The sequence below is a fragment of the Corvus cornix genome, chromosome 18, assembly GCF_000738735.6.
Source record: "Corvus cornix cornix isolate S_Up_H32 chromosome 18, ASM73873v5, whole genome shotgun sequence".
NCBI lineage: Eukaryota > Metazoa > Chordata > Aves > Passeriformes > Corvidae > Corvus > Corvus cornix.
Genome location: NC_046347.1, coordinates 8400882 through 8413568, shown reverse-complemented (window position 1 = coordinate 8413568; position 12687 = coordinate 8400882). Strand labels below are relative to the sequence as shown.

Here is a 12687-nt window from a genome sequence, read left to right as displayed (position 1 = left end):
GGTGAGGATTGTAAACTGCTGTTCTGTGGGAGATGAGGATGCAGTGCCTTGAGGTCAGAAGTGGAAATGGCAGCCATCGGTTGGCAGCTCTCTCATTCCACTCTGCAACAGCATCCAAAGTTCAAACCTTTGGGGGAAAGGAATTGTTTTCTGAGCAGCCTTCTTCCCTTCCAGGTAAAAGTTCATGCTTTGAATCATTTGAAGCCTGATGATGTAAGGCTGTTACTCAGATCTGCCTGCCACATAAATAAAACTGATACCTCGCATCTTCAGAATCAGCACCAGAAAAACCCTGAAGAGGCAGACAGAGAAGGGCGAGCAGTGTGGCCTTCAAAAAGAAGGATCAGTGAAAACCTGTGTTTCTGCAAGTACCAATAGAATCTGCAAACAATCAGTCTGGAATTGTGCCACTTCAGATGGTGAGGCATCAGGTCTTCAAACAGCTGGGAGAGGAGCTGAGGAGTAGGGGAAAGAAGTAAGTGAGGAAAATGTAGCCAGAAATGAGTAAGAAGTGAATCTGTTAAAATGATTTAAGGGGTAAAAATATATGTTTCAAGAACCTGATGTAATAGCTCTATCAAAACCTAACACCTACTGAAAGAGATGTCAAGGAAAAGCTTCTCAGCATCTACTTTGGGAAGAAAAAGCAAAACAAAAGCCAAAATCCTTCACAATAAAACAGATTGTGTTCAGGAATGGATTGGAAACCTGTGACATAATTCACGGTATAGTAATGTGCTTGAGGTAGGCAAATACTGGCTAATCAAGAATTTCCTTCCTTTCTGTGTTAACAAGTTAATAAAGATATTAAGAAAATCTTGCTTGTTCAGTAAGCAGTAAAATCTCTTTTCAGTACATTTGGTGTGTGCAAGTAAAGTTCATCTGTTTCAAGTCATTAGCACTGCATTAGCACAGCATGGCAACTGGTGTTTAAACATGAGCTAATTAATGTTCAGTGTAAACACAGTGTGCTAAAGAGCTGCCCAGACCCCTGAAGTTCTAGCTGATACAAAATGCCACAGTGAAAATGCTATTTGCTGTTGGGGGGAATAACTAATCTTTTTCTCCTGCTTTCCTAGATTACTGATAAATGGTTAATGCTGAACAGCAGAAGAGAAAGGGTCAAACTGTTGCCAACAGCATTGTGTACAAGGGGGATTTTGTTACTATATTTGTGGGGTTTTGATTTTTGTTTGTTTGTTTTTTCCTTCCTTAGTGTATAGAGGTGTGATGGCTCAGTGACCTGGAAAATGTGTAGGATTTTTGGACTTTCAAATTTTGGTTTGTTAGTTTTGCAATTTCACAACTGGGCCAAAATATTAAAGGTGTGGTAGCTGATGGCCCAGCACTATGGAAGTGAGGTTGGATACGTATCTTGTACAATAGTACTTTTTTCCCCTCTCCAAAATAAATTTGGGGGTGTTTGTCCAGAAAGTCTCGTAATTTGCAGTGTGAACTATGTGAAACGGAATGTTGTCTGTAGCATGGATGCTGTCGGCTGGTGGTTTCCAGGTATGCTAGTTCAACAAGGAGATGAGAGACCAAATTTCTTACCAACTTTAACGCTCACCAAGTTATACATACAGGTGGCTGATAAGTGTCTATATAAACTTCAGGTAACTGAGAGCTCTTAATGTTTGGGTAAATAACTACTTGATCCACAGATGTAATAGGAAAGGTAACAACCTGCTGAGCCCGAGGTGGGCTGGAGGCACATCTCCATCATTGAAGGGAGTTCTCTGTTAATGCTGCTACTTGGATGTGTCAGATGGATTTTGGGGAGGGCAGAAGAAAACTGTTCTGTGGTAAAAGCTGAAGTCAGAATTGATCTTTAGGAAGAATTTTTGTCTCCTAAGTGGTTGTTAGAACAAGGGTGAGATGTCACGTGAAAGCTTGACCAGGGGCTGAATGTTTCTTTTGGTTCTTTGAACCCAAACTGGCTCCCTGTCATATGCAGCAGAAATGAAACTTTAAAAAAAAAAAAAAAAGACAACAAACCCTGAAATTGAAATTTCTGAAGGCTTTAGATGAAGCAGGTTAACATCCAGCTCCTTCTGTACAGCCTGATTGGGAAGCTCACAAATGCTGGAAGAAGCAAGGAATGGTCAACAATTTAGGAGCCATAAAATGGACAGCTGTAGTGTGTAGGAAGTTGTGGACAGATACTTGCTCTGAATAAGCAGTGTAGCAAAGATCTGCTGTTTTAAAATGTTTAACCCAGCTTAGTTTACTGACAGGTTAAAAAATGTTTACATGAACAGCTCTGCTGGGAAGTAGAAAGGGCTGCAACCTTTAGTAGGATGATGATATGGAACAGGTGGCACTGGCTTACTGGATAATACAATCTGATATCACAACTGTTGTGAAGTGCAGTTTCTTCACCACCACATAATCATTCTTCTGAACTGCTCTTTAAACGTCAGCAAAGGCCTCACATTAATTCAGCTTGACAGTTTGATTAGAGCATTTTAACAGCTTCTGAAAAATAACTCAGTTACTGAAGTGGTAAACTTGCTGTCTTGGCAGTGGAGATAAAGTGCTGCCTCGCAGTTGGAGAGGCAGAGCTAACCCTGTAATTCCTGGTCCATCTCTGTGTATGGTCACCAGCGCCTTGGTTTAAATGCATGCTATTTCCTCTCTGTGTAAATATATGCTAAACTAACTTTCATGGGTCAATAAAATGCTTAAATAACATGCTCCCCACGCAATGACCTTTACATATTTCTGACCTTGCTTTGAGTTTCAAATTTTCTTTATTTATAAGGTATAAATCATTGCATGTAGAAGGGAGTGAGAGTTAGGAGTGAAGAATTTTAGTGTGTTGAGGTGGGATGGGGCTTCTGGAACTCAGAGGTATATCTGGCAGAGGGAGACTAGAAAGGTGATGCTTCAGAGATGAACTGTAATTTCAGGGCACTTGAAGATAATTTTAACAGCATGGTGTTTTTTAGTATTGCCATTTTGTGGTGTGTGGAAATATGTAGCATGCAGTAACCTAGATCTGTAAATTTGAGCATGTGAGTTGGTTTGGGATTTTTTTCTGCGTAAAATTGTGTTTGGCTTAATGCTTGAAAATAAGGGCATTTGAATGGGGGGAAAATGCATTTAACGTGGTGTTATGTGTTCTTCCCAGACTCTGACACATCTCTGGAACCTGCAATGACAAGTCGGAACAGTAGCCATGCAGAGAAAATTGGTGAAATGTCCTCAAAGCAGTCAACACCAAAAGTGCAGGTCCAACGATCTGTCTCCCGAGAAACCATCACTATTCATTTCTCTGCATTTGGGAAGGAGGAAGAAGAGGAGGAAGAGGAGTTTAAAGAATTTCTTGATGAGGAGCTAGATGACCAAAGCATTGTAACAGCACTTGAAGCCAAGGAAGACCTCTGCTTTGAGCATACTGGCCATGACTTTTCTGGTCCAGCTACCTCGCTTAACATGGCCAACTCTGCATCACCGCTGTCCTCATCACCTGCAGTTCTGCCAACTGCAGAAACTGTAAAGCTGTTGGACTCTCCTTCCCTATCCCAAATACTCAGTGCAGTGCCACCAGTCCTGTCTCCATCGTCACACTCATGTCACACAGTTGGCGCATCAGGTGCAGCAGCACCACCTGTGGAGCAGAAATCCAGCCTGTCATCTTCCCCATCCTCATCCCCGTCCAGATCAGTTGCCTGCTCTAGCGGATCATCCACAGTTTCTAGTTCAAAGCCTTTTAAGGGGTTAGTCAAGTCCTTTTCAACAGAAGTGGAACCAAAAGAACCCACCCCACCAATGCGACATAGACAGTTAATGAAAACCTTGGTGAAATCTCTGTCTACAGACACTTCTAAACAAGAGTCTGAAGCTGTGTCTTACAGGCCACCTGACTCGAAACTGAACTTGCATCTGTTCAAACAGTTCACTCAGCCTCGAGCTACAGGTGGTGATTCTAAAACTGCCCCCTCCTCTCCATTAACATCCCCCTCCGACACGCGTTCCTTTTTTAAAGTACCTGAAATGGAGGCTAAAATTGAAGATACGAAAAGACGCCTTTCTGAGGTAATCTATGAACCTCTTCAGCTGCTCAGTAAAATAATGGGTGATGAAAGCAGTAGCCACAGGCCCAAAGCCTTATCTTCAAGTGCTTCAGAACTCTCAAACCTTTCCAGTTTGAATGGCCATTTGGAAAGCAATAACAACTACAGCATTAAGGAAGAGGAGTGTGATTCGGAAGGGGACTTCTCTGGGAGTGACTTTAACCTGACTAAGAGTGATCAGTCAAGAGGGGCAGAAGAGCATTTAAAAGAGATTGAGACCAAAAGCTCTCAGTCTGCAAGCACAAAGGATGTGGGGTCAAAACCTTCACTTGTACTTGAAAAATGTTCGTTGTCTGCACTAGTGAGCAGGGAGGATGAGGAGTTTTGTGAACTGTATTCTGAAGACTTTTTCTTGCTAGAGGAGGAAAGCAAAACCGATAAACCAGCTGAAACTGTGGTCGATCCTGAGATTACTGAGGAAACTGTTACTATGCTCAGTAGTGAAGATGAAAATAATCTGGATGTGCAACAGCCTAAAATACCAGTGAAAACTTTATACTTATTAACACTCTTAGTCTATGCTTACTTTATTATCCCTCTCCCTGGCTATGTAAGTGGACTCTTACTTGGAATGGCCCTTGGATTTATGGTAGCTGTCTGTGTGATTTGGCTTCTTACTCCACGTACTCATGAGTATCTCAAATTGCATAAAAGCATGAAAAAGCGCTGGAATACAGGAGCTCTTGACATCAAAGAACCTGAAATACTGAAGGTGAGGTCATGGCATTTTGTGTGTATGTGTCTATGTGCATTATTTTGGGTAGAAGGAATAAACTGGATTTATCCTGATGGTGTAAAGGACCTGAACTGTCCCCATTTGTAAATATTTTTTTAGGGTCAACTCACTTTGGCAGGGGCACAAATGGTTTAGTATCCAAGAATATATAAGACTTCATTGTCTTTAGGGATTAGTAGAAAATGGAATTTCTTCAAAAGTAAAATGGCAAATGGCTTTGCTGATAGATTGAAACGATCCAGCTGAAGTACTGAGAGCAAGTAGTGTCAAAGTTTAGTGTGTAAAATAACATTTGTGCTTGAAGCTGCATCTTGAGAGATGTATTTTGTTTCTGGGACATTTTACTGTCTAGGCAGTGATTTGTCTGTCTGGTCGGTTCAGTCCAAGCAGAGACAAAAGCATTGTGTTCAAGTAGAGCATAGAGAGTTGGAGGGCGTATGGGTCCCCCTTAAACATGAGCTAATTGGAATGGGCAGAGGAATTACAGTTCAGCTAAACATGTCTGAGAGCTGGGTTTTAAATGAAAGTTTGTCCTTCCTGCTCTCTTCCCATCTCCACTTGTTGAGATATTGTAAGTTGCTGTCACTTTGTGTCACATTGCTTCCTGTCCAGCTGTGATCCATCCAACCCCTCAGTTCCTTTAGTGCTTCTGGTCCCTGTCCTGCCTCTCCTAATCTCTGTCTGCGATGAACTAAAATATTTTCCCAATTGCAGAATTCTGAACAATAAAACATCAACTAGTTTCTGATGTGCAGCAGAAGTGTTTCTGAGTGACAGTGGTGTAACCTTCAGTTGATATCACTTGCTTGTCAGAGTATTTGTGGAAATATTAAATTGAGCTTTTTGAAGGTGCATCTCCATTTGTAACAGCACAAAGGTTGCATGAATTTAAATTCAGATGGGTATATACTGTAGAATCTGTAATGTATTGATGGCTAATTTCATGTGTCTTTAGGTAACTGAAAAGTTAGAGAAACAGAATATGAAGTTCTACTTTTGTTGCATAAAGGGGGCAATTGCATGTCTAGTCCTTATTCTACCTTGGAGTTCCCTTTTCTCTTGAATGATATGAGTTGTGCTTATTATTTGCTGTAGTGAATTCAGACTGAACACTCCTGTCTGCCCAACTGCCCAACCTACTGCTCGCATGTACAAATCTTGACAAACTTTCAGTTCAGTCCTTGTTATTTGGTGCCAAGACCCTTCCTTGATACTTGAAAGCTGGTAAAGATCCTGATGTTCATTGTTGGCTGGTGCTAGGCTGTCTCTGAGATGTCAGCTCTTAGTCAGGAACCTTTAAACTGTATTTTAATGCTTTTATCGAGGAGATACATCTTATGAAAATGGCTGTAGCCAAGAAATGAACAGTGTGGAGAAGTCTGTATAAATGTAGATTAATGGTTTTTGTGACCTGATGAGTATTTCTTGTGCTCGTAACACACAAAGTAATTGTCTTTAATATGTTAATGCTTCAAGAGTTTTAAACACCAGCTTGGTGCCCATATTGTAGTAGGAACATAATGTAATATGATTTAGCAGATTGCAAGTTGTTATTCCCACTTCATACAACTGTTTTCTATTTACATGTGTCACAATGAGTACTGGACAGCTTAGATCCTCTGAAAAGGCAGCTAAAGACTTAATCTGTAACAAAACTTAGGTGAATATAGGAAAATCAAACTTGATGCTCTTGCATAAAGATGTTCTCTTCAGAACTTGTTGGTCTCGTGTTCTGGTCTGGACTGCTGTCATGCAGTTATGATAAATGCTCTGAGTAAGATCCCTTTATGAGGCTCAAGGAGTTGGGATTCTGCCAAACTGCTGTCAAGCTATTTTTGTACAAGTATGTGTACATTCTCCCCCATGTAAATGTTGTTTGAGAAGTTTACATTTCCCAGGTTTTGAAACCTAGTGGAAAATTCCCCATAGCAATTGCTGAAATACTTGAACATGGTTATTGTCCCCCACAAAATCGTTCTTTGGCGGTGGGAAAAAGTAAATGGCTGTTGTGCTGGTTATTGTGTGCTTCTGTAGGTTTCTATACTTACTTCAGTCAAATCCTTGAACCAGAAAATGCACAAAACCTCTGCATCTTCATTGCATGTTTTTGTATCTGCCTATTCCCTTAGTTTTCAGTTCTCTGGCTTCCTTATATATTTTTTTTTTTCTCTGCCCACATTTTTTCCCCTTTTTTAATCCATTAGTCTTTTCTAACTTCCTTCTTGGCCTTTCAACTATGCATTCCCTTGTGTTGCACTGGCTGGTATGAAAGGTTTTAAGTAACAGCTAAAATGGAAATGATAAATTTACCCTTTCCATTAGAAAGAACTTTTAGAACACAGTGGCAGTGCCTGCTGGAGAAATGGAGCTTTTGAGCCACAGCTGTACAGAAAGAGTAGGCTTTTTATCAGCCTGCTATTCCTGAGTACCATCCAAGGGATTTCATGTTTGATAGTGGCCTCTGGCAGAGAAATGTGTTTTCCAGTTAAGGTGATGGTTGCTTCTTCTACCTCAGACCTTGCTGTGCCTTTGGATTCCCTGTGAATGAAGCTCAAAAAATGCATTATATTTTTCCCTCATTTATGAAGCAAAATACTATTGAAGTATTAGAAAATAGTGGCAATAAGAGGGATGCTAATATAATTAGTGTGATTTGAGTGATCAACAGTCTTGAAAAAATTTCGGTGCTAAAGCATTTGATTATATAATTTAATAATAATGAATATTAACCTGTTAATATCACTAAGAAACTTTAGGTTGGGCTTGTATTGTGAAGGTGGCTTTTGCTGATTCGATTATTTATGTATTTGAAAGTATCGTAAGTAATGATTTTAGTTTATTTCTACCCACACAGCTTGTCTGTGTCCCCACCCCTCTGGGACCTTCATAAGGATCTTTTGCAATTCCCCCTCTCCTCTCCTCTCAGGTTGTGGTGTAACACACCTGAGACCTGTGACTAAGTAACACAAAAAAGTTGGTACCTACAAGGCCCAATTGTGCAGTTCTTACATGAATTATTCTGTTGAACTGCAGTTTGAATAAAAAATTTGGAGCCCAGTGTCAGGAAAGAGGAAAATCAAACTGGCTTTTGAAACTGTATTTTGTAGGTGGCCATGTCCCACGGAGCCGACTGTTCCCGAGGGCCAGAGCAGTGGCAGCAGTTTTGGGTTACAGCTGTGACCTGAGCTAGAAAAGCTGTTCTGCCCAACCCTCGGAGCAGCTCCGTTTTCAGGGTGGTTCCCAGCCCGATGGCCAGGCACGTTCTCCTGATTTCAGCTGTGAGTGTGGAGCAACAGCTGACCTTTATAAATGGAGATCACAGGATCAGTATAAATGGCCAGCAGCTGCACAGTGGCATATGACTATGGTCATTGTCCTCCCAGAACTACTAAATTTCTTATTTTAACAACTTTGCTCGTCCAGAAAAGACCCATCCTACAGTCACTCCTCTCCTACACAAGGAAATCCATGGTTGCTTCAGTAGTTTGGGAAAATTTATCTGTTGCTAGCGCGTTATGGTAACACAACTTCTCTGTTTGGGTGCGTTGCAAAACTGTTTCCATGGGCTGTGAATCTTTTGTTCCAATTTGTTTTTGCAAAAAGAGAGGCGGAGGTATTTCTGATGAAATTGTTCTTAAAGTGCAGGAACTTTGGAATGACTTTTGGGGCTTCTTGGATAACCTTCTCAGTGTTTAAGCTAAGTGATACAGCTGAAGATCGCTGAAGTGAGAAGGCAGGTGGTGTTGTTACTTCCTTTAACACTGTTAATAAAATTCCTACAGCTGCCACAGATTTTCAGATTCATTAATAAAGAATCGTCATTTCGTGAAGCATTAACATTTTACTCTCAGCCATACAGTGTTTCTCTGTAACAAAATAACTTGAAAATCCAGTGCAAAGAAGAAAGTTCATCGTTAGAAGTTAGAAAACTAAAATTTTATGTGCAAGGACGGTTCGTAGTAATGTGCTGTCTCTTTCATCCCAGCTGTTGTCTGAAAATAAAACCCCAAATACTTAAACCTAGACTTGGTTCTTTGGTTGCTGATAACCTGGTGGTTGTGCTGTGTTTGCACATCTGTTGGGTTATGGGTGAGCAGGGGAGGCACTACAGGGTGTGAGAATTCTGTGTTTGGCAGATTGTACAGCTAATCCATTTGTTTGAAGTGGAAAGCCTGGGCACATGGTAGGGGTCAGAAAAGCAGGAGGGGTTTTTACTTATTATTTGGCACAGGGAAGTCAAGAGTATGATGAGTAAATCACTCCTTGTTTTCATCACAGTTCCATCTCAATCAGGCTGTTAAAAAAAATGTCAGGTGCAGTCTGACCTTCCTTCCTGGGTACCACGTGTCCCCATAAGTTTCCAACCTTTCTACTGAAAATAGAAAGCTTATTAGAGTTAGAAGGGCTCATGTGACTAAGCTTCCTATAATGACCCACTCTCCAGTCAGCCCTTTCTCTCTGTGTCAGCTGGTGCGGTGTTGGCTGAACGGCCTTCCAGAAGAAGGCAAGAAACTTCTGAGGCAGCAAATTCCCATCTGTATGTTTGCGTGGCTGCAGGCTCCAGACTTTGAGCTAGAAATAGCTTGGAGATCTGATCGGGGGCAGGTGGGAGTTGCTCCAGAGATCTGTGGGCCATATGGATATTCCAGTTCCTGCACACAGTGGCTTTGGGCAACTCACGTGATATTCTTGGGCTTCAGTAAGTCCAGCTGGAGTTCCTGGTTGAAAATTAGTTGCTGTCTGCTCAAAGATGTCTTGGCTAAATCATTTCTAGGAAGGAGACGGGATGTGTTCAAACCTACATCAGGCCTGCTGTGCAGAGTTTGATGGCTTATAGAAAACACTTCCTCATGCATTGTATTTTCTATATGGGAGTCATGTATAACCCACTGTAAGAAAAAAAACAACCATAAAGCTTCTTCAAAGAGTATGTCCTGGTATAGGCATTTCTATTAATAAAAGACATAATCTGCTTTGGAGCTGAGCAAAGATGGATGACTTAATCTTTCCTGAACATAAAAGAAATGCTAATTTATTGAGGTTTTTCAGGGTTTGTAGTGAAAATGGAGCTAGATGTTGGAGTAAGCAAAACAGATATCACTGTTACTGTGGCACCTAAGAAAGTGTATGCTGTCTACTGTGGGAAATTGTGGCACTGAAGAAAATGAGCATAAAAGTAAATTTTACATCTCTCCGTGTGGGTGGAAACTTCTTTAGTAAGTTGAAATCTTGCAGTAATTTTTGGGATGTTTTGCATGAGGTAGTTACAACTTTTTGTTTTGAGAAATACTGGGGTGCTCATTCAGCCCTCCCCACTTTCCCCCACTGTAATCACCCAGGAGTTTGTAGAAGTGCCATTTTACTTTCTGCTCCCTTTCACTTTCTGTTGACGTTGATGAATATTGAGTATGCTGAATTTAAGGTTCTGATGTGCAGATAAAAACAATGATCAAAGAATGTTGTATGGCAGGTTAAGAGAAGGAAAACTTCTCCTTGAATGAATGTTCTGCCTGCCTTCTGCCCCATTTATCACCTCCATTTCTGTAATCAGATGTTGGAGGAGTAACATCACCCCCATGGTCAGAGTCAGCACTTAGAGGCTTGTTACAGCAGGACTTGCGGCTCACGTGGGGACCGGCTGGTTTGTTTCTGTTTCTTTCACAGCACAGAAATTAATTGAATTTAATCCACGTGTATGACTCCTGTGTTGTAGCTGGGCAGTTACACAACATGTTAAATGATCTCAAACGGTGATGGTGCGTGAAAGCAAACTCCATTGTGGTCTTCCACTGAGTCCTTAATTGTGGTGATTACAATGTCAGTGCTGTCTGTGAGCAGACAGGCTGTTTGCTCTGCCTGGGCTCTGGGTGATTAAAGTATCCAAGCTTGCTGGGAGCAGAGGAGCTGCTGTGCCACTCATCCCGCCTGCCCTGTGGCTCTTCCCAGCATCCTGCATCTGCAGATCCCACTGTGGCTCCTGGGGATGAGGTGAGAGCACCCTGTGCTACATATACAAGGTGACTGAGTCAGAAAAAACAGGCTGTGTGCTTGAGATCCCGTCCTCATCTCATGCTCTCTTAGATTGGTGCTACCTCATTTAGGGCATTTATTGCCTCGTTCTGTTTGTGCAGTAAGTGGAATAACTTTGGCAGAAGCTTGGATAATAATTTAAAGTTTTTAGGTACATGCTGTACTTGGTTTCCCAGTAGCTTAAAAGCCTGTTAACAAGTGTCTTCTTCTCTAGGGATGGATGAATGAAATTTATAATTATGATCCAGAAACATACCATGCTACGTTGACTCACTCCGTCTATGTGCGACTCGAAGGAAGCACCCTACGACTTTCAAAACCCAATAAAAATATTTCTAGAAGAGCTGTGTACAATGAGCCAAAGCCTGAAGTCACCTACATCAGTCAAAAAATTTATGAACTAACAGATAGCAAGGTGAGTGCCTTACTTACATCTGATTTTAACAAAGAATACTTTGCAAATTCTTTTTAACTCTGAATTATTTTTTTCATTCCTCTATTTTCACGTTCTGTCATTATTTAAACAAAACTGTTGTTGTGACTAACTTGCGAAAGATTGCGCTGGGGAGGAAGATTGAGCAGGATTTGGAAGAAAGTACATATTTACACAATAAGGGAAAGGCATAATTTTCCTCTGGCAGTTGAGAGCAGAAGTTAACTCATGGGAGTTCTGAGACTCATTCCCAATGCATGAGATGACTGCAGAGCTGTTCTGAAGGTTACACCAAAATGCATCATCTTTAGTGGTTGTCTCTACCCCAAGGCAACATTTGCATTTCACTCAGAGGGGGAATGTACAAAGAGGAGAGTGAATGTGAAAGAGGAGAGTGAGAAGTGTCTGGAACATGACCTGTTCTGGGTACCCCCAGTCTAGGGAAGGAGATCAGGATTTTTGCAGTTGGAAGACTGCATCAACAATAATGCTGGGACAGCATTCCTACATGTTGTTTGCCTCCCTCAAGTATGTGAAGAGTTGCCATGTGAAGTTGATTCCATTGGCATTGTATTAAGTAAAACATCAATACCTAATTATTAAGAGAATGGATTTTTTTAATGTCCTGCATCAGTCGAGGGCCTTGGCAGTACAGATGTAGGAGGAAACCATGCTTCACTTGACTGTAAGTGAGAGGAAGAAAGGGACCAAGGCAGTAGTGAGGAAAACCTCCCTCCTTTTCTCTGAGTCTGTATGGGAAAGGAGCGTGCTGTCAACTCTGCCTTCCGTTGAAGGAAGACAGTGAAAAAGATAAAGCAAAAACTTAGATTCCTGTCTTTTGCAGATTTGTTTTCCCATCATGAAGACAAGCAAAGCTGTCACATACTGGGGGAGCACTTCACTGATGGTGGTTCCCCATGGTATCTTAGAAAAATTTCCAGTACTTCCCCCCACCCAGCCCCAACTGATTACAGAAATGCCAAATGCCCTGACTGTAATAAACAAATGATGCCTGTTCTTCAGGTATTTGCCCACAGTTTTTGGAGAACATTACTGATTTAGACCCCACCTAAGAATTTTTAACTCTTTTTTTTTTTTTTTTTTTTATCTACTCTTCTCATCACTTTCATTGTCTTAATTCTATATAAGTATACTGAGTTTAGAATATAATTATCTGCAAATCAGTCTTATGGCTTGACTCTTACGTATTTGATGTGGCTGTCACCAACTTCAAACCCTCAATTTCATGAGGTGGGCATGAAAAGTTGTGTTCAAAACTCAGTTTGGACTCCAATTATTTTATCTTGTTATCTATTTATCTCCCCCTGGCCCCAGAAATAAAGTTACTGGATTTTCTATCTTTTCTGCAAATCCATGAGAATAAGATCATTTAAATGACAACAGAGTTT

At 41.1% G+C, this 12687-nt stretch overlaps 1 protein-coding gene across 6 annotated transcripts in view; it reads left to right on the top strand.

The window, feature by feature from the left end:
- TEX2 (testis expressed 2) overlaps positions 1-12687 on the top strand; it is a 44483-nt gene that overhangs the window by 14721 nt on the left and 17075 nt on the right. For 5 of the 6 annotated variants that reach the window (XM_039562355.1, XM_039562357.1, XM_039562360.1 and 2 more), the window contains 2 exons: positions 3134-4791; positions 11060-11260. In XM_039562355.1, coding sequence (XP_039418289.1) covers positions 3160-4791; positions 11060-11260 — 1833 coding nt within the window. In that variant the 5' untranslated portion in view covers positions 3134-3159. Of the gene's footprint in view, positions 1-174; positions 476-3133; positions 4792-11059; positions 11261-12687 lie in introns of those variants that run through there. The other variant, XM_039562358.1, reaches the window with a different exon arrangement.